General features: G+C 40.2%; 1 protein-coding gene across 7 annotated transcripts in view; it reads right to left on the reverse strand.

The window, feature by feature from the left end:
- SYBU (syntabulin) overlaps positions 1 to 23,248 on the reverse strand; it is a 141,496-nt gene that overhangs the window by 6,314 nt on the left and 111,934 nt on the right. For all 7 annotated transcript variants that reach the window (XM_037802877.1, XM_037802873.1, XM_037802872.1 and 4 more), the window contains one exon: positions 4,911 to 5,013. In XM_037802877.1, coding sequence (XP_037658805.1) covers positions 4,911 to 5,013 — 103 coding nt within the window. The remainder of the gene's footprint in view (positions 1 to 4,910; positions 5,014 to 23,248) is intronic.

The following is a 23,248-nucleotide window of genomic DNA, read 5'->3' on the forward strand; positions in this document are numbered from 1 at the left end:
TATAATGTTCTCCTCCCACTCCTTACCCTAAACCCCTGGGCTGGTTACCTCCTACTTTGAGGCCAATGGTAAATACACTCCAAGCAGCCTTCTCTGAAATCTTCCTTCCCTAGGCTGGTTTGGGTGCCTCACCTTGGTGCCCCTTAGTACTCTGTGTAGACTTCCATCATGTAACTTATCACTCATATCAAAAACTGAGGTGTCCTGGAAGGCAGGAACATAACCAGTTCTTTTATATACCCACTACTTGCTGGCACCTGGTGGGTGCTCTCTAAATGACTGCTGAATGAAGGAACTGGCTTTGAGTACTGGTGCTGCCAGGCGTATGGGGGACCTCAGCAAGTAAGCCACTTAATTTTCCCTTCTCTATGGGGTTATAAAATAACCTTTCCTGCCTTCCTCACAGTGTTGAAATGAAAATCAAGTGAAAGAATGCATGTGAACACATTCGATAAGCTATTAAGAGCAATTCAACTGTAGGGTGTCATTACAGGATAAACTTGTTTGAACTTCCCTGTTAATCTAATTCCAGAAATTTGACACTGACTAGCATAAGGAAGCATATTGAGAATGCTGAAATTACTTAAAAATGCTATCAGCTCTGTGTCAGGAATATTACTTGATGGCATTACAACAAAATAAAAGGGACATGAGATACCTTTGGTAGAGTAGTACTGTTATTTGACAATCTCCCCTCTTTGCAGCTGTAGCTAACCAACACAGTTCAATGAGAATTTGAGTATTTGTGAATTTGAGTGTACATGTGGGTACTCTTGGCTCCAAAACCAAAATCACTTATTTAAATTCAAATTCAATTTATTCTAGCTGTCAACCCAGCCAGTCACACATAAATGAAACATCACCAGATTCTAAAGTTAAAAGTTCTTTTCTTTTTAAACCAGTCAAATGGGCTCTTCCTTCTTTTTGTGAGAAGGAGACACTTTATATAGAACAGATGTACTGACAAACCAACTGTAGTGGGAAGGACTTCAAGAAAAGCTGAAAGGAACATATACTCTGGCTCAGATTTTCATCTCCATGCTTTACTTGTAAGTCTGGCAACAATCAGCCTAACTGTTTCTTAATGTGGCTATGAGAAATATGGACCATTAACCATTACAAGTTAGGAGACAAAGTAAAGAGCTCTCCCTAATTTTGATCTGGTTAATTCTATTCTGAGTTAACCCTTTGCTGAGGCTCTTCTGTGACCCTTGCCTTGTTCTTAGAACTTTTATGAACATGGTTTCATTTAATTTTAACCAGTGCCCTATAGGCATTATACAATTATTACCCCCTTTTACACATGAGGTAACTGAGGCTCAGGGAAGATAACTAGTCCAAGAACACCCAGCTGAGCTGGGATTCAAATCTAGTTCTTTTAACTCTAGGAAATGTTTCCCACTCTACACAAATGGAATTTATTGTTTTTAGTTTGTAAGAAGGATTTAGGCAGCTGCTATGTATGTGGTTATCACCTAAAATATTCTCCACTGACTTAAATTTAAGTGCGGTGCACAATTAGTGTATTGGTCAGGGTTCTCCAGGGAAATAGACAGAAACATAAAATATAAGTATTATGAGATTTTTTTACAGGAATTGGCTCACGTGACTGTGGGGATTGGCAAGTATGAATTCTGAGGGCAGGCTGCAAGCTGGGAACTCCAAAGAAGGCTCCCAGGAGGAGCTGGCTGGCTGAAATTCTTCCTTCTGACTGCTGAAATCATTTCTCTGTCTAAGGCCACCAACTGACTGAATGAGACTTCTACCATTGTTGAAGGCAGTCTCCTTAGTTGATTGTGGATGTAATCAGCCATAAATGCAATCAACTGACTGAAGATTTAAGTCCACAAATATCCTCACAGTAACAATCAGTGCCTGCTGGACGAAACAGCTGGACATCATAATCTAGCCAAGTTGATACATGAACTTCACCATCACTTTTAGTGATATACATTCACCTTGCATCTCGATTAAAGCAAAATTTCTCAACTATAAAACATTGGGTAAAGAACACTCAAGACTTAAAATGTATTTCAGGAAATAAATTATTACACTGTTTCTAATAGCTAACTTTTTTGTTAATTTTTATCCTAGCAACACATATACTGCCTAAAATTTCCTCTTTTAACCACATTCAGATATGTAATTCAGTGGTGTTAATTATATTCACAATGTTGTGTCACCATCACCACTTACACATTACCAAAACTTTTCCATCACCCCAAACAGAAACACTGTACCAATTAAGAATTAAGTCCCCATTCCCTACCCTTACTCTGGCCCCTGTATTCTAGTTACTGACTCCATGAATTTGCTAATTTTAAATTATTTCATATTGGTGAGCTCAGACAATATTTGTCCTTTTGGTTCTGGCATATTTCACTCAACATCATGTCTTCAAGGTCCATCCATGTTGTTCCATGTATCAGAACTTCATTCCTTTTCACAGGTTATAATATTCCATTTTATGTATGTATCACATTTTGTTTATCCATTCATCTGTTAATAGACACTTGGGTTGCTTCCATCTCTTGGCAATTATGAATAATGCTGCTCTGAACATTGGTGTGCAAATGAGTGTTCAGTCCCTGTTTTCAATCCTTTTGGGTCCCCTAGAAGTGGGATTGCTGGGTCATATGGTAATTCTATACTTAACTTTCTGAGGAACCATCAAGCTGTTTTCCACAAAGGCTACACCATTTTACTTTCCCACCAGCAATGAACAACTGTTCTTATTTCTCCACATCTTCCCTAACCCTTGTTATTTTGTCTTTTTTTTTTTTTTTTAATAATAGCCATTCTAGTGGGTGTGAAATGGTATCTCATCGTGGTTTTGATTTGCATTTTCCTAATGACCAATGATATCAAGCATCTTTTCACATGCTTTTTGGCCACTTGTAGATCTTCTTTGGAGAAATGTCTTCTCAGGTCTTTTACTCATTTTAAAATTTGGTTGGTTGTCTTTCTGTCATTGAGACTTAGGATTTCTTAATATATTCTGGATATTACACTCATCAGATATGTAGTTTCCAAATATTTTCTCCCATTGTGTATGTTGTCTTTTCACTTTTAAATTTGAGAAATGTGAGTCCTCCAACTTTGTTTTTCCTTTATAAGATGCTTTTGGCCATTAATATATCAAGTTTTAATCACATGAAGAAACCATGAATTCCAAACTTTTTTTTCCTAAGGCTTGAAATTATTGACATCACCCTGGCATTTAAATACAAACACAACTTCCTTTGAAATGTTTAATAAAAGTAAGAAAATTGGCGTCTTCTACAGGCTGTCCTTTTTATCTGCCTCTTTCTAGATTAACACTTTGGACTATGATATATGCAAATGTATTGAATAGGTTAAATAAGTCATTTATTCTCAGAGAAAGCTGCATCTCATGTTTATATAGAAGATGTTTATATACATGCCTTGTGATCCCAGAGGCACTTTATTTCCAAAATAGACGGCGTTTGGGGATAGAGTGATTATGCTTTTTCACTGTGGACTTCAATCTTGTGTTACAAGTTTGTTTTTAACGATAAAACTGTGCACCAGGGGGTCTCAGGTCCTTTTATAAACATCAGCCAAGCCTTTTGCTCACCCAAGTGAGAGGCAGTATTTGCTTGCTGAGTAGAAACCAAACAGTTTTTCTCCAGGAAGGAACCTTACAGATTATGTAGTCCAACCTTCTTTTGACAAATTTGGCACTGTAGCCCAGGACAGTCGACTGACTTGTCTAAGATCACAGGGAAATCTTCCCAGAGGTTCTTGTGTCTCAGTCCAGGGCTTCGTTCAGGTGCCTGCCCAGGGCTCTGGAACCAGACTATCTAAAACATACCACACATCCATACCATCCATACTCTCTCTGTCCTTACCCTGCCCTTTTTTTTTTTTTTATTTTTTATTTTAATTCAAAGCAGTTATCACCATATCATTTAGGTATTTATTGTCTTTCTCACCCCAGGAGAGTTAATATAAGTTCCATGGAGTTTTTTTTTTTTCACTGTCATGTTTCCAGAACCTGCCTCATGGTAGATGCTCGATAGTGCTTAAATGAATGGATGAACAAATGAAGCCACTAGTGAGGAGTAGAGAATCCTGGAGCTTACAACCTGTCCCTCCAAATGTGAATGGTGGCTTCTAACTTCTCATGGTCCTTTTCTTCCCCAATCCAAATAATAAAGATGCTCCAAGCACTGGCTCAACACTTTACATATATTAACTCATTCAGTCCTAATAATAAATCCTATGAGATGAGGAAACTGAGGCATAGAGAAGTTAAGCAGCTAGCCCAGGGCCATGCAGCAGGTAGGTGGTGGAGCTTGGGTTCGTATCAAAGCTGCCCAGCTCGAGAGCCCATGCCCTGAACTGATTTCTCTATTGCTTCTTGCAGTGGTTGCCACCCCACACCTACCACCTTCACCCTCTTCTTTACCCCTTCCCCAAGTGACTGCTGGGAGCTGTTAGGGGATCCCTATGCTTCTTTCACACACATGAAAAAAATGAAGCTCATTTTTGTAGAGGTTATAGGAAAGAGGCTTCACAGCTAGGAGGTGATAGATTCATGGAGAGGGAAGGGAGGTGGGAAATGAGAGACTGGTGGCTTAATGTCCCGATCAGTACACAGGGGAGTGAAAAGTGAGGGGGAGTGGGGGAGGAGGAGAAGGACAAGTGGACACAGATCCAAAGACTGGAAGGGAGACGGGCACGGGTGGACAAATGGAGGCCAAGCCATGTGACCAGTGTAGGAAGGTGGGGAAAAGTACCACTTTCAAATCACTGTAAAAACACTCAGTGAATAGTAAGAAAACATGAGAGGACAGTAATCCGGGTGGTTCTACAGAAACAAAAGGTACAGGTAAGTCACCCGTGCAAAACGTCTTAATAATCACAGAGCGGGAGACAGTGCCTACTTGCGTGAAAAAGAGGACCGCTTGCTTCCTGCAGCAGACATGTGGACCTCGGGAGCGGAAATGCTGCCTGTGCTGCTCGAGGAGCTAAAATCAGCTTCACTACCTGGAAAACAACAGGGGAGAGAGAAGCATGAAGGGAAGGCAACCTGAGAATGCACTGGCCAGCCCCCTGCCGTGGACAGTCTGCTGCCATCCGAGGCCTCCCGTTCCCTGTGCTGCACACTAGCTCAGTGAGTGGCAGGATTCCAGAGCTTCCAAGCTCTCAGCATTTTCCTCCAAGCAGACATGAAAAGAAACTGGCACAAGGACAGTAAAATTTAGAAGCACAGTAAAGCTGGTTTCATAAAGACACTGGTCTTCCAGCAGACTATTGTATCAACAGTGAGTCAAGGGGGTTAGAGATGCACCCTTTGGCCCATGTGTCAGGCTTTCACTCAACAACAGCAATGAGCTGGCCCAAACTTTCAGCAAAAGGAGAAGCACACTCATCATTCCAAGAGTAGTTTCTCCAAAAGAGTTAATCTTTGGGCCTTTTGTAGTCAGCTAGCTCTTCTTGCATCTGGCACGTTAGGTCTGGAGACAGTCAAGCAGTTAGAAGCAGTCCAGAAACAACACCCCGGCTCCAGATAACTGCTTGAACCGCCACTATCTGATTACTGGCTTTCTCTGACTGCAGGCTTCAGTTTTCATATAAGAACAGAACTTTAACAGAAAGCAGCAATTCGGCATTTCCAAACAGAATGAAAAAAGGTTACAGTGATTGTAATAGAGCCTGTGGATTATAATGAAAGCTGGAATTTCAGCTTTGAGATAGGATGTTGTTCATTAGTTTACGAAGACCACATTAAATTTTGAGTACAGACTACAGTTGGGTGTGTAATTACAATAGAAACAAGCTGTGTGGTGGAATAATTAATACATATTCATTTCTGACAAAAAGCATATTTCTGAAATAGTATAACAGACATTCATATGGATTGCCTGGGGAAGTGACGGGGGGGTGGGGGGTGCCACTGGAAGAGACAAGAAAAGAACAAGGAGAAGAAAATAAGGACCTTTTTTTTAAAAAAAAACAATGGAATGTTGTTTGTTTTTGGAAAGTAACTCTAGTTATGCAATTTTATTTCAGCTGAGGAAAATATGAATAATGTAAATTCCTTGAGTTTCTAACAAGCAATGAATAATAATTTGAATAATAATTATAACAACTATTTATTGAGTGCCTACTATGTCCCAGGCACTATAGTAGATGTACTATTCTTTTTATCATTTCATCTTGACCACCTTGTAAAGCAGACATTGATCTCACTGTTCTACCATTGAGGAAACCAAAGCTGAGTTGTCCAAGGCTTGTAGGTGATAAACCTGTCCAGGACCGACTCCCCATGCTATTTCTCTGACACCATGCTGCGTCCTCAGAAAGGCAGCGGGAAGAAGCGGGGCAATAGGGAGGGCACCTGAATAAACTATACACAACCATCTCCCCAAAAGACCAAGGGACAAGTTGCAGTCTGACTCTGGTCCATGGAACAGATTGCTCTAACTGAGGTTTTTATTAGTTTTGCTAGAGGACAAAGTAGGCAGTGACGAGGCAGAGAGAAAAAAAAATCCCTTTCCTGGCTGCCAAAACATTCAGGACCTCTCAGGAAGTTCAGCCTCTTCGGGGAAAGGGATCAAGAATGACCCCCTTAGGACAGATTACAGCAGTGATTCCCGCTCTGAACAGGATTCTGGGAAGATAAGATGGCAATTTATCAGGACGGAGACAGCTATTCCTTCTAGATTTCAGAGATTTTGTCTAATGATATAACGAGCTCCTAGAAGTTCCCTGACCTTAATTAGTTGCCTCTGAGTAAGGCACTGGCTAAATTGTGGTCTACGATCTCAAAGACTCATGACCAGTAGAGCTACCCAGTAACACGCTTTGCTGGACGGTCTAATTCAACTAGCCTTGTCTGCTAGTAAATGATCAGGTTGGTTACTCAAAGATAAAGGTGGCTGTAAACCTACAACTTCTACCATAAAAATAAATAAATAAAAAGGTAACAGTGGACAAGTTACAAAAAATAGATTCTGTGGGTGCAGCCAGCAGGTTTAAGATATTGTTTTCTATTGTAAAATAATTAACGTGAAATACTCAGGTTTATTCCTTAAAAGATGTATAAAAAGACATCAGTTATAACTTAGCTGCCTGCCTATATAAATACAAAAATTTTAGAACACGGACAGACAATTTTTGAAAATCTACAACTAATTCATGATGCCTTTGATCTGTGGTAATGATGTACTCTGAACAGAAGGGGCAACTTTGTTCTACATTTAACAGCTACAGGAACTCAATAGAATTTTATGGATTTGCAAGACCTAAGGTCAATCTGATTCCAGTACTTTTCTATCTTATCTTCTGCACATCTGAAAGAGATTAGAAGAATCATTTGGGGGACTATCTTAGTAATATGATAGTGAAAAAAGGTATATGTTACCTCTCATAAAATCATAAAATTTTATGATTTTAAAAAACAAACTATTCCCAATTTAGTTAATGCAATGTAAAGTCAACATGCTTTTTTTAAAGGAATACAAAAGAAAGTGTATTAAAATTTTTTTTTTTAATTAGAGAAGCTGTAGGTTTACAGAAAAATCCTTGTGCCAGTTTGAATGTATTATGTCCCCCAAAACGTCATTATCTTTGATGTAATCTTGTGTGGGCAGATATATCAGTGTTGATTAGATTGTAATTCTTTGGGCATTTCCATGGAGATGCGACCCATCCAACTGTGGGTGTTACTCTGATTGGATACTTTCCATGGAGGTGTGGCCCTGCCTATTCAGCATGGGCCTTGATTAGTTTATTGGAGCACTATATAAGCTCAGACAGAAGGTGTGAGGTTGCTACAGCCAAGGGGGACACTTTGAAGAATGCACAGGAGCTGAGAGAGGAGCTTCAACTTACAGAGACATTTTGGAGATGGCCTTTGAAAGCAGACTTTTGCTCCAGAGAAGCTAAGAGAGGACAAACGCCCCAAGAATAACTGAGAGTGACATTTTGAATAGAAGCTGAAGTTTAGAGAGGAACGTGCTGGAACAAAGCCATTTTGAAACCAGAACCTGGAGCAGACGCCAGCCACGTGCCTTCCCAGCTAACAGAGGTTTTTCGGATGCCATTGGCCATCCTTCAGTGAAGGTACCCCATTATCTTGGACACTTTCTGGCCTTAAGACTGTAACTTTGTAACCAAATAAACCCCCTTTATAAAAGCCAGTCCATCTCTGGTGTTTTGCATTCCGGCAGCTTTACCAAACTAGAACAGTCCTGTAAAAAACAGTGCCCCCAAACACCCCTCTATTGTTGATACTTTGCATTAAAGAATATTCAAGTTGTACTACTAACTAAAGTCCATAGTTTACATTAGGTGTATTTTTTCCCATATAACGCTCTATTATTAACATCCTGCATTAGTATGGGACATTGCTTACAATTCATGAAAGAACATTTCCATATTTGTACTACTAACTATAGCCCATTTTTTACAACATGGTCCACTGGGTTATACAGTCTGTGCTGGTTTGAATCTATTATGTACCCCAGAAAGCCATGTTCTTTTAATCTAATCTTGTGGGTGCAGACCTTTTGATTAGATTATTTCCATGGAGATGTGACCTCGCCCATTCAGGATGGGTCTTAATTAGTTTACTGGTGTCCTCTGTGAGAGGATAAAAGGCAGAAACACTTTGAAGACAGTTCAGAGACACTTGGAGAGAAAACGCCCAGAGACATTTTGGAGACAGCCATTTTGAAACCGGAGCCCAGGAGAGGGGGACCAGTAGATGTTAGCAAAAAAAAAAAACAACACCTAAAACATCCGATCCCCTCTCCCCCATTATTCATTTATTTTTTGTCTCCATTTTTCTACTCATCTGTCTATACACTGGATAAAGGGAGTGTGAGCCACAAGATTTTCATAATCACACAGTCATACCATGTAAGCTACATAGTTATGCAGTTGCCTACAAGAATCAAGGCAACTGGGTTGTACTTCAACAGTTTCAGGTATTTCCTTCTAGCTATTCCAATACACTAAAAACTAAAAAGGGATATCTATACAGTAAATAAGAATAACTTCCAGAATGATCTTTCAACTCCATTTCAAATCTCTCAGTCACTGAAACTTTATTTTGTTTCATTTTTCTTCCCCCTTTTGGTCCAGAAGGCTTTCTCAACCCCACTGTGCCGGGTCTAGACTCATCCCCAGGAGTCATGTCCTACATTGCCAGGGAGATTTACACCCCTGGGAGGCATGTCCCACATAGGGGGGAGGGCAGGGAATTTACCTGCCAAGTTGGCTTAGAGAGAGAGGACACACCTGAGCAACAAAAGAGGTTCTCTGGGGTTGACTCTTAGGCACAATCACAAGTAGGCTTAGCCTCTCTCTTGCAGTAACAACTTTATAAGAGCAAGCTCCAAGACTTAGGGCTCAGCCTTCCAAACTGGTAGTCCCCAGTGCTTGTGAGAACATCAGTTAATTCCCCAGGTGGAATTTTCCACATTTTTCCCAAGTCCTTCAAGCTTTGCAACACATTTTTATTCTCTGCCCAAATTACTTTGGAATGTATCAGGGCTTCACACTAACCTGTACAAACCAACCAGATCAAAGTGCCATGTAATTATGGTGTTGGAATAAACCGACTGTACAAGTTAAATTATACAATGTGTTACAGAAAATATAGATTTTGCACCAAATAAACATCTCTTCCTTTGGTCTCACACCAAAGTTGAAATTTCAAAACACCATCAATATTGTCCTTTACCCTTTAGTCTAATTTGCCTTAATCCTAACCAGATCAGCTTCATTCATATCTCTAAGTGAAGTCTGAACTCTTTTTCAGCTTTTTTAACAGTTGATATATGGATAATGTTGACATGCATAGCTGCTGAACTCTAGCTCTGAGTCTCAGGTGACACAGAGATACCCAAAATTCCAGAGATAGAGATAACCTTTACAACTCAGGAAGAGAAGGCACTTCTGTAAAAGCTTACAATCTAGGGACCTATCAAGCTTCCCTGATAACCTATGCTCTAAGATTCAATTCTCAGAGACTGCACATTATAGTTAGTCTGTATTAGTGAGGCATTTTTGTTCCTGGTTTATTTCACTCAAAATGCTGTCCTCAAGGTCCATTCACCTAGTTGCATGCCTCACAACTTCATTCCTTCTTGCAGCCACTCAATATTCTATTCTACACATACACCACAGTTCACCATTCTGCTCCTTAGTCGATGTACCCTTAGGCAACCTCCATGCATTGTGACCTTCAAGCACTGCAAATAGTGAAAACTGCTGTCATAAACACCAGTGTGCAAAAGTCCATTCATATCCCTGCTCTCAGTTCTTCCAACTATATACCCAATAATGGGTTTTTTTATTTTGATGAGGTGCCATTTATCTAATTTTTCTTTTGTTGCTTGTGCTTTGGGTGTCAAGTCTAAGAAACCACTGTCTAGCATAAGGACCTGAAGACGCTGCCCTAAATTTTTTTCTAGGAGTTTTATAAGCCCTGGTTCTTATATTTAGGTATTTGATCCATTTTGAGCTAAGTTTTGTATAGGGGGCCCTCATTCTTCTGCATGTAGATATCCAGTTCTCCCAGCACCATTTGTTAAAGAGACTATTCTTTCCCAATTGAGTGGACCTGGAAGTCTTGGTGAAAACCAATTGGCCATAGATGTGAGGGCCTATTTCTGAACTCTCAATTCGATTCTATTGGTCTATATACCTATCCTTGGGCCAGTAACATGCTGTTTTCACCACTGCAGCTTTTTAATATGCTTTAAAGTCAGAAAGCGTGAGTCCTCCAACTTTGCTGTTTTTCAAGATGCTTTTGGCTATTTGGGATCTCCTACCCTTCCATATAAATTTGATAATTGGATTTTCCATTTCTGCAAGGTAGACTGTTGGAATGTTGATTGGCATTGCACTGAATCTGTAAATTGATATGGGTAGAATTGACATCTTAATGATATTTAGTCTTCCAATCCTTGAGCCCTCCCATTTATTAAGGTTTTCTTTGAGAAAAAAGCCTATTTTAATACATTATCTGATATACCCTACCCCTTTACTAAGCAAGATAATTAAGAGGAAGACTGAAGACTGAAAACCCTCCATTAATCTATCAGTTGGCAACAAAGATACAAGGAAGCAGAGGCACTCTTTATCCATTTCCTTTAAACAGAGTATGAGATTAGGGTATTGTTGTGGATGTTGCAGTCAAATTATATGAAGAAAATGTCTGACCTAAAAACAACACAGACTCTGAGACAGACTGACCAGGTCCAAATCCTACCTCTACTACTCAATTGATGTAAGATGCTAGGCAAGTTACTTCACCTCTCTATGCCTCAGGTTTTTAATCTGTTAAATGGAGATGATAATAACAGTACCTGCCCTATAGGGTTACTGTAAGCAATGAGTTTATTAAGATATATATATATAAATAAATTTAATACATATTAGAAAAATGCCTGACCTATTACAAATGCTCAATAAATGTTAGCTGTTATTAATATTCTCAGGGGTTAAGAGGTCAATTTTGATTATACTATCCATTTCCTATGGTAGAAAACTTAGAAAACAGCAATGATCAAGATGGAAAAATAAAGTCCATAATCCCATCATGAAAAAATAACTACAGTTAAACTTTTGGTATACAACTGTTCAGCATTCACAGTTAATATTTTATTACATAAGCTACTTATTTTTCTCATAATATATGACTATCTTTAAAACATACCATATTTTGTTTTATTTAATCAATGAATATGCGGGCTATTTCCAACTTTTCTATTATCAAGAACAAACCCTTGAGGAACTAGCAATAGAGAGCAATTAAGGAAGGGGGAACAATAATCCAAGAAGAACAGGTAAGCTATCGTGGGTAAATTTAACGTTCTGGGAATGCCCAGGAATGACTATGGTCTGTTAATTTCTGATGGGCATAGTAGGAACAAGTTCACAGAAATGTTGCTATATTAGGTAACTTTCTTGGGGTAGAGTGGGTACATGCTGGAAGTAAAGTAGTTATCTTAAGTTAGTTATCTTTTTCTTACTCCCATGTTATGGTCTCTTTGAAATGTTCTTTTATTGCATGTTTTTTTTTTTTAATTATTTTTTTTTATTTTTTTATTTTTCATACAGTTGATATAGAAAAAAAAAAAAGTTAAAAAAAACAAGGAAAAAAATAGGTAGAGCCCCCTTGAGGAGCCTGTGGAGAATGCAGGGGTATTGGCCTACCCCACCTTGATGGTTGCTAACATGACCACAGACATAGGGGACCGATGGTTTGATGGGTTGAGCCCTCTACCACGGGATTTGCCCTTGGGAAGACTGTTGCTGCAAAGGAGAGGCTAGGCCTCCCTATAATTGTGCCTAAGAGCCTCCTCCCGAATGCCTCTTTGTTGCTCAGATGTGGCCCTCTCTCTCTAGTTAAGCCAACTTGAAAGGTGAAATCACTGCCCTCCCCCCTATGTAGGATCAGACACCCAGGGGAGTGAATCTCCCTGGCAACATGGAATATGACTCCCAGGGAGGAATGCAGACCCAGCATTGTGGGATGGAGAACATCTTCTTGACCCAAAGGTGGATGTGAAAGGAAATGAAATAAGCTTCAGTGGCAGAGAGATTCCAAAAGGAGCTGAGAGGTCACTCTGGTGGGCACTCTTACGCACACTTTAGACAACCTTTTTAGGTTCTAATGAATTGGGGTAGCTGGTGGTAGATACCTGAAACTATGAAACTACAACCCAGAACCCATGAATCTTGAAGACAATTGTATAAAAATGTAGCTTATGAGGGGTGACAATGGGATTGGGAAAGCCATAAGGACCACACTCCCCTTTGTCTAGTTTATGGATGGATGAGTAGAAAAATAGGGGGAGGAAACAAACAAACAGACAGACAAACGTACCCAGTGTTCTTTTTTACTTTAATTGTTCTTTTTCACTTTAATTATTATTCTTGTTATTTTTGTGTGTGTGCTAAGGTGTCAGGGATTGATTTAGGTGATGAATGTACAACTATGTAATGGTTCTGTGAACAATCGAATGTACGATTTGTTTTGTATGACTGCGTGGTATGTGAATATATCTCAATAAAATGAAGATTAAAAAAAAAAAAGAACAAACCCTTATAATATGCCAGAAACCATCCTATGTACCTTACACACATTAACTTATTTCTTATGATAGTGTGATAGTGCAAAACCTATGAGGTAGGGACAGTTATCACCCTGATACAGATGAGACACAGAGAAGTTGAGTGATGTACACAGGTGACACAGCTAGTAAGTGGTGGAGCCAAAATTGGTACCTAGGTCATCTGACCCCACAGGCCATGCTCTTAACACCACAGGCATTCACTGGGTATCCTTGGGCATACAAATTTATACCCTTGCCTGATTATTTCCTTAAAATACATTTCTAAATGTAGAATTGTTAAATCAAAGGATATGCTCAATTTAAAGACTTTTAATACATATTTCACTGGCATTTTTGGATGGCACTAGCCTAGACTAGATTTTGTGGTTGTTCTAGTTTGCAAATGCCACCGGGAATGCAAAACACCAGGAATGGATTGGCTTTTATAAAAGGGGATTTATTTGGTTACACACTTACAGTCTTAAGGCCATAAAGTATCCAAGATAATGCATCAACAATCGGGTACCTTCACTGGAGGATGGCGAATGGTACCTAGAAAAACCTCTGTTAGATGGGAAGGCATGTGGCTGGCGTCTGCTCTGGAGTTCTGGTTTCAAAATGGCTTTCTCCCAGGACATTGCTCTCTAGGCTGCAGCTTCTCTTCAAAATGTCACTGTCAGTTGCTCTTGGGGTATTTTTCCTCTCTTAGCTTCTCCAGAGCAAAAGTCTGCTTTCAAAGGCCATCTCCAAAATGTCTCTGTAAGTTGCAGCTCCCCTCTCAGCTCCTGTGCGTTCTTCGAAGTGTCCCTCTTGGCTACCGCAAGGTTGCCCCTTCTGTCTGAGCTTATATAGTGCTCTAGTAAAATAATCAAGGCCCACACTGAAGGGGTGGGCCACACCTCCATGGAAATCATCCACGGTTATCACCTACAGTTGGGCGGATCGCATCTCCATGGAAACACTCAAAGAATTACAATCTAATTAACACTAATATGTCTGCCCACACAAGACTGCATCAAAGATAATGGTGTTTTGGGGAACACAATACTTTCAAACTGGCACAGTGGTCAAGAAAGTGCTTGCTCCCATCTGTCTTTACCCAACAGGTAAATATCTGATGTTATAGGGAATACTGTGACAAAGCTGGCTGTTGAAGAATTCTTCTTGAAAAACTAAACACAATTTAAAAATATGCATATCCAAGTCATCCTCATCAACACTGTCTTCCATCAGCTGCCCAGGGTGGTGGAAGGGGATTCCAAGACTGGACAAGGTCTTGATGAACTTGATGACTGTTAAGATACCTTCTGATGCCAAAGTCTTGGTCACTAAGCATTAGACAGCAGAAAGCATTTTCTTCCACTATCAGCAAGCCATGCTTACTGGTCTCCAAAGTTATGGTGGTTTTCTATTTGGTGGTACTTTCTGCTGGACTCTCTTGAGATGTGATGGTACTTTTATTCATAACATTCAAATAATAAGCATTCTGTGCATATAATGGTAAGACAGGGGAATTAGGGAAGGAAGGAAAAATGGAAACAAAAATAATACCTATGTGCAAAAACTGGTAACTGGACTTTTTTTAAAACACTGTCTGGGATTGGTCTCTTAGGACATTATTATTTTTGTCTTCTTTGGGCCATTGTGGACTCCTCCGACATCTGATCATCCTATAGGTCATCTGCCATTCTTAGGCCTCTGGTAACAGAGCAGTCCTGCAGTCTACTGAGCTGGAGACCACTGATTAAAGTAACCCACAAACCCTCCTTTATCCTCGGTAACTGCCAAGCTAACAAATTAATTCCGGTTGGCCACTGAAAGCCCTATCTGAAGTTGAAGCAGTAAATTAAAAAAAGAATATAAAGCAGCCCCTACCCCTTCATACCAATACCCTCACCCTCCCACCCCAACTCAGATACACAGATCTTTTATTTGAAGTTCTCCAGGGAAAAAAGAAGATCCATTTTCACTGAAGCCCAACAAGAATTATTAAGGAGCAACTGCATCAGTAGACACATATATAATAATAGAAGAGAATGTTAAAAGAAGTTACTTTAATGTAGATTCAGTAAAATTGACTCTTCAGCTGCAAGGGTTTGGGGGTCCCAGCCCAGGAATCAAAGAAATGCTTTATAGGCCAAAGAGTTTTTGTTTTAGTTTTTGTGGAGCACTTCACTGAATCCCCTATAGGTGCTTATCCTGGAAAGGAAATATTTGATCAAAAGATAATAAACTGAAGATATACACACAGGTGTTCCTGTTTTTCAGAACAAAAGACTTCCTGAAAAATTGTAAATATCATTTCCATTGATATCATAATTTCAGAAAGGATTTGTCCTCATTCTGATTGATGTTCAATTGACAGAGCTGCCATGCACTTAAAAACATATACATGTACACTCAGAGGTAAAAGAGAAGTTCAGATTTAAAGTACTCTTAAGTGAATAATTTTATATTGATAAACCAAACTACATAAAAGTAAAACCATTATGGGAAAATTGCAAAGACAAATGACAAAATGAAAGAAAATATTTACAACATGGTAGACAGATAATCCCCTTTATTTACCAAAACCTCATACAAATTAAAAAACAAAACAAACAAAAATAGGCAAAGGACATGAACAGACGGATCACAGAAAAACAAATGGCCAATATATATGAACAACCATTCAGTCTCACTCATACTATTAAACATGTGAATGAAAACAAGATTATTTTTCATCTATCACATTGGCAAAAAATGAACAAACGAAAAGTCTGGTAGTACTGGTTCTGGTTAGGGTGTGAGGAAACGGAGACACTGATAGACTTGGCAAAGTGTAAATTGGTACAACATCCATAAAAAAGAAAGCCATACGGTGAGGAAAATACCCTGCAGATAAGTGTACCCCCCAAAACAAAACAAAACAAAACAAAAAAACCCTAATTGTATGGGTTGGTTAAATCAAATAGTACTGCAAGCTAAGAGCATACAATTACGAAAACGAATGAAGTGAACCTCTATGTGCTGATGAGCAAAGATCCCAAAGACCTGTTATTAGATGAGAAAAACAAGATGCAGGGCAGTGGGTATGTGTGTTTGCTTGTGGGTAAATACATCTTTAAATAATATATAAATGCATTGAACCTTTTTCTTGAAGAATCAAAATGGATCTGGTAATAATTATTTCCCCTGGGAACCACAAAGTGGAGATAAAAAGAGATTTTAATTTTTATTTTAAATCTTTCTGAGCCATTTGGCTTTTCCAACAATGTGCGTTTTACAAAAAAAAAGAAAAAAAAACACATATAGGGTGCAGTGTGATTACGGACAATTTAGTTTTTCTTAAAAAAAATCTAAGTTTGTTTTTAAGGAGAATTATTTTATAATAAAAGCAATCACCCTATATTTAAAAGGAATTTGGAAATGGACCAACCTGGGCTTGAAACTTGGCTCTTCCACTTACTCTCTGGGGCCTTAAGCAAATTACTTTATTTACTCTATCTCTGCCTCAGTTTACTCATCTATAAAATGGGGATGATGAAATTGATAGTATATACTGATAGGAGATTGTGGGAATTAAAGGGAAGCGTGCAAAAAAATTAGAACAATGCCTGGCACATAGCAAGCATTCAATGTTAGCTATTATTATTTCTAGCTGGAAGTACTGGAACAATGGCTAGATGGCCAGAAGAGGGCTTTTCAAACAATATTACACCTTTCCTTTAAAACCCTCACACCAGGAAATGCCTTATCCTGCAGTCAGAGATTTTTATAGTCACTCTTTACAAAAGGTGGTTTTCCCTCAGCCATTCTTTGGTGGAGAGCATGCTTCAACTTTTTCCTGTGTGTGTGTATTTGTGTGTGTGTGTGTGTACAAAATAAGATAAACAATAAGAGTCACAGGTTTAAAACCAACTCCCTTCCTACTTCTTCAAAAAGCTGTTCTTAGAATTCTGCCTCCAGAAAGCCCCAGGGAGAAGGAGAGTGGGTTTACAGTACCTCTCATCTAGGCAGACCCCAACCCCTGAGCCAGAGGGCTCTGACTGTCTGAGAGGAAGGAGCCCATTCACTCCTTTACCTGAGGATGGCTTGGCCACCTGTCCTTGGCAGAAATACTGGCAACTTATCTGCCTACCCAAAATAAACAAAGAGGGTGTGGGGGAACTTTGAGAAAGGAGAGGAGAGAGAAAACTTTTGACCAAGCAAAAAGAAAAAAAAAAAAAGATTAACTTTCTACACAGTCCCAGGATACATCTAGTCTTCCTCTGGTTCATTGCCAGGAAAAATGAAGGCTGTGCCTTGGCCAACCTTATTAGACACCAGGGAAGGAGAATGGGAATTCTGCCGCTGCCAGTTCTCACTGTGCGGTTCTGTGAATGACCCTCCCTGGGCCTGCTCTTTTTGTCAGTAATAAAGACATATAGGGCCCTGTTAATGTAGCAAAGATGGCCAAGAAGAGAACGCCAGAGAAGAGCTCAATCAATCCAGCCCAAGGCAGAGCAGACGCCTCTGGGGCCCTCGGGTGCCACCGCCCAGCAATGTCCGGCACCACCAGAAGGAGGCTCATCAGTCTGCAAATGCACCAACCAACAAGCTCTACATAAAGAAGGCATCAAAGCTGGGCTCACCCCACTCCAGTTGTGTGTCTTTGGCCAAGTCTTTTTAAACTTTTCTGAGCCTCAGTTTCTTCATTTACATATTAAAAATTAATTCAATTTATCGTTTAACAAAAATTTGCATTCCTGCTCTGCATCAGGTCCTGTTCAAGGTACAAAGATGATGATTCCTACCTCATAGGGTTGCTCTGAAGATGAAAGAATCAATGCATGGGAAGTATCTGACATGCTCATAAATATAAATCAGTAATAGTATGATTATTATTAGTAAAGTAATGGTTCCTAAGCTTTACTGTGCATAAAGATCACCTGGGAAGTTTAATAGCTGTGCAGATTTTGGAGCCCCACTCACAGAAATTCCAACTCAGAAGTTCTGGGGTGGAGGCCCAGGAATCTGCATTTTTAATCCTTACCATTGATGAGTGTGCAGCAGGTGGCCCGTGGACCATGTTGTGAGGAAGAGAGATCTAAAGATAAAGGGCATCTGGACTTTCTCTCTGGGTTTTATCAAACTGCCATGATTTTCTCCAAGGGGAGGTGGAAGGTGAGTGAGCAGAGGCTAAGGCAGAGAGGCTACCAGGAAGAGAAACTGATTCATGGGCAGGGCACACAGGAGAGGAATTTAACCTTCAGAGGGACCCATACCTTCACAGCTCTCTGGAAGCACTTTCCTGGGCTAAAAACATTTCCTGGGGGTGGAAAGTGGGGCATGGGACTGTACATCAGGCACAGGTTGTTCAAAATTGAGCAGGTTCTTGCCAAATTCACATGCTCACATGTTGGTTTGCAAAGCATTGGGATACTTGGCAGCTGACCGATGGCTTGGAGTCCTTATAATCCTGTTTTGAAAAGCAGAGACCAACCAGCTGAACACCACTGAGAAGAGAGAAACACCTTCATTTGGGTTATCCCATCAGCCCCCATCTGCTGCCATGTCCGTGGCAGATGTGCTCAATGACACCAAAGATTGACACCCAGGCATTGTCTCCCTTGCTGAATCACCACTGGGCACGAGCATCCGGCAGGTGGGCTAAAGGGGCAGCACTCTCCCCCTCCTGGACTCTCACTGATTGGGTCCCCGAAAGGCATGGACTTCATCCTAATTGATCATCTAGAGGCCTGTTAATAACAGAGCAAATCCTCCCTGAAGTATTTCCCAGATCCTTTCATGTTTCTTGTCTTTGATTTCTTGTCAAATTTACTGAATCATCTAGCAGGAAAAACCTAAACCAGGGGAGGTGGGCACTAAGGGACACGGAGCAGAGGTATCACTGTGAGAGGAAGCTGCCAGGGTAGAAAGGAGGGGATGGAGAGGTGGGAGAAAATGGGGACCGAGATGCCACAAACAAGACTAAAAGTCAGGGCAGGGCTAGGCTTTGTGCCTTGATTTTGAGTCCGGAATATTAGGGAAGAGGAAGTGATGGGTCTTCCTGGGGAGCCACTTAAATTTCCACTTTTCCCTTCTCAGTGAAGTGGTGCTATCTGCAGTGCAATTCTAGACCATGAATGGTACAAGAACACCCACAGGAGAGGAAAGAGATGGTATAATTTACAACTCATTGCCGAGACACCCAACAGTGCTCTAAAATAATGCGGTTTTGCCTCCCTTCTGTCCTTAGCCACCGTTTTTTTTAATTGACTCTAAAACCTAACAGCCTTGACTCCCTCCCATCATCCCCGTCACCACCGTGTGACAACACCCAGGGCACACACCTGTGTTCCTCAATGTCTGCTCTCGACTCACAGGTCCCCCCGCCCCACCCTGCCCGAGCAGCACAATCCACACGGAAGTCGCGCCTCACACCTGGCTCATCCCCATGACTTACACGGTCGCAATGACCTTCACCTTCTTTCCATCTAAACAGCCCGCAAGCAGAGTTGCTTCACTGGACCTTGTCAGCACTTGGCCAGCACTTAGGCCTTTTACTCCGATCCATTAATTATCTTTTCTCTCATGCATTTTCAGTCTCCATTCACTTTTCTTTCTCTGCTTTTTACGTGGTACTGTGGCTTGGTAATGTGGCTAATAACCTAGTTACCAGCTCTGAGACCTTGGGAAAGCTACTCATTCTCTCTGTGCCTCACTTTCTTCATTCAGAAAAGGGGAATAATAATATTATGTATCTATCTCACAGAGCTGTAAGAATTTCCTAAATACATGTAAAGCATGTAAAACAGTGTTTGACACTCAGTGAGTCTTTAAAATATTGCTATTATTTCTATGTTTCTTCTTATGACCCTCTCTTAACCACATCTGGTTCCCAACACATGTGAAGACAAAATCAGGTAGAAAGACTTGGAGCAGGAAGTAGGATTGAGAGGTTTCAAAACAAGAGTGAAAATAAACAGAAGATGGTTCTGATAGAGGATGGTAAAGACGTCTACTCTTCTCTTTAAGATTATAAATCAACAAGTAAATCCTCAGACCTTAGCTGTACTGTCTGAAATTCCCAATCTCACAGGCAGGCATACTAAAACAATAGGAAGGTAGCTACTGAAGCTTCTCATAGGGTCTGGGAACCCAAATAATGTACATGGTAGACAAGTTTTCCACAGGAGGTTTCATCAATTCAATTTTTTTTTGCCCCACTGCTCTTCGCACACCTAACAAATGCCAAGTTGTGGACCGAATCCTGCCTTCAGAAAGAGGCAACTGTCTTAAGAAGGGCATAAATTAGGTCAACAAAGGGAAATATTATTTCCTGCTAGGAGGGATTAAGGCCTCATGGAGGAGGTACTCTGAACTGGCCAGCTTTTGAAACTGTTCACAACTTTTTAGGACTGTGTTGTGCAAAGCTTAGAGACAGGCGTCCCTGGTGAAGGAAGCAGCACATGCAGACACTGGTACTGCAGGAAGGAGACATAACAGCGGAATGAGGCAGTCAGTGACACTTGGAGGCTGGTTAATTTAAAAATGTTCTAAGACACAGGCTCCAGTGTACGTGACGGGTAAAGCTAAGAATTCCTTTTACCAGATACAAAGGTCGTCTTATCTAAAATTCCAACCTTCACTTCTCTGAGAAAACGTGAAAACATGACACCTTTCTCAGAGGATGACATCAAAGAAAAGAAAGCACAAGCTTTTCCTATCCCAGTGATACAACAGTCACATTTTTGTCTGAAATGAGTCTACTAATAATCGCTAATGGTCTCCTGAGGCCGTTTATAAGCTGGACCGACTGAGATGAAAGACAGGAGAAAGTGGCAAAGGCTTCAGAATATACAGAGCTCCGTGGAAACCAAAGATGGAACTATTTTTCTACAGGAGAGTGACACTTCATTATTTTCTCTACAACCCAGAAAGGTACTCTCAAGTTCCTTTTTTTTTTTTTAAATAGGAGTCTCAGATGCACAGAATTGGATTAACTATAATCCTTGTTTTTGATACACTCTCAATATTGGCCCCTGGAAGACCATCTTTAATTTATTCATTTACTGACAGGTTTATTTCTACATTTAGGTTTTAAAAATTCACTTATATTTAATATTACAATAAATGAAGAAGCTACCACTGATCACAAAACTGCAATGTTGACACTAACATAACTTATCCTGTGTGGTCCTCCCCATCCCACCACTGTTCATCATTCCCTTGCTTTCCATTTTACAAAAATTACTGCATCTGTATGTATTTCTGAAAAAGTAGATTTTTTTATTGTTGTTTGTTGTGCTTGTTTTTAACATTTTAAAAAATAGGTTATCTGTCATGATGTATATAATCTTTTGTGACTTTTTTCGCTCAAAATTATATTGCTAAGATTCTCCATATACAGTTGTTAGTTCTTTCATTGTATGACTTAAAGCACAATTTATTTCTTTATCTCCAGATAATGAGAAACTGTGTTCATCCTGCAGTTATTCATCTATCTAGCTTTTTTTCTGATAAACATGTATTTGCATCTCCAGAGACATAAGTCTCCCTAAGAAAAAAATCAAAACAGCAAATCCACTTTAATATGATGTATTCCCAAGACAAAAGGAAATGTTCCATGGATCATCTGTCTTTCCATACATTACCCCTTTCCCTCTCATTGTTATGGCAAAATCAACAGATGAAAGTAAAAACTGGTATCTCTGCTTTACTTTATCCCCATTTTAGGGTCCACACATTGGCCTAAGGTGACCCTGTGTCCTGGGGTTGTTCTGCTTCTGAGTCTTCCTAAAAGATCAGGAATTATCTGATGCCCTGTTGGGCTTGGCTTGGCTTAAGTCACTCCATGACCCTGCAGTCCCTTGGCCCTGGGACAGACACCATCCCACAAACATGAGAGGCTGACTCAGAGGCACTGGACTATGCACATAACCTTACTGAGGGGAAAAAATCCCTCATCCCAGGGTGGGGAGGAAGGGAGCCAGGTGGGGGCTTCCTTATGAGGGTGTGCTGTCACTCCTCACAGCTCAGAACCTGGCTGAGTACCCAGTTCTAAGGTCAAACACTGGGTCTGAGTCACAAGTGAGATAAATATCTGAGTTTTAAACCAGGTCCCACTGTTTTGGAGAAGGGGAAGCCACTGTGTAAAAGTCTCCATATTAAAAAGCAACTGCCTTGCTTTAGAAATGTTAAAGCTAAAGTAAAGATTTCTGTCTGTGATGTTCATCGAAGCATCTGTGTGTTGGAGCTGATGACTTCTCACTTCAAACTGCCTTTGTGAAGCTAAATAACTAGGTCTGTGTGGCAGATCAAGCAATTATGGATTGGAATTTCAGTCATCCTCTGTCCCTAAATTCACCAATCATCTTTTCATTCCTCTAAGACAGTGGTTCTGGAGGTGTGGTCCCAAACCAGCAGCATTATCATCACCTGGGAACTTGTTAGAAATGTAAATATTCAGGTCCCACCCCAGCCCTCCAGATCAGGAACTCAGGGGCAGGGGCAAGACAGGGGGCAGGGGCAGGATCCAGGTTGGGTCCAGTAATCTGAGTTTTAACAAGCCGTGCAGGTATATCTGATAAAATTTGGGAAACAGTGTTCTAAAGACAACCACAGGGCTGAAGGCCCTCATGTAGCAGCTTCCTCAATGGCCAGAATCAGGCTTGACTGTAATTTAAAATATAGATGGAGCCTATAGTATACCTTTTGAGAATCTTTTTGCATATTTCACATACACAATGACTCATTGGCTTAATTTACTTGGTGTATTACTAAGTGTTACTAAGCACGCTTCCTACAATTGACAATACCTGTTTACCAGCTGTGGCTAGGAGCAACAGAAGGTCCAGAGTTCCAAAATCTGTTCCATCCTTTATTGATTGTGTGACCTTGGGCAACTGCTTACCTCTCTTAGGCCAGATACCTCACTCTGAATTACGGTGAGAATCAAATGCCACAAAATGGAACAGAGAGAGTATGTAATAAATGTTCATTATTACTAGTGTTAGCCTAATTACCCATGTGATTGGCACATGTGCTGCTAAACACTAAGCTTCTCTAAGAATTTGTACATGTGGATATTATAAACTTTTTTTAAATAGTGTGGCTTAAATAAGAAGGTAGTGTTTATGACATGGCTAAACTCTAAGACAAGTGATAAGTTTACTGTAGATCAC

Source organism: Choloepus didactylus, chromosome 14 (genome assembly GCF_015220235.1).
Source record: "Choloepus didactylus isolate mChoDid1 chromosome 14, mChoDid1.pri, whole genome shotgun sequence".
In the NCBI taxonomy this organism is placed as follows: Eukaryota; Metazoa; Chordata; class Mammalia; order Pilosa; family Megalonychidae; genus Choloepus; species Choloepus didactylus.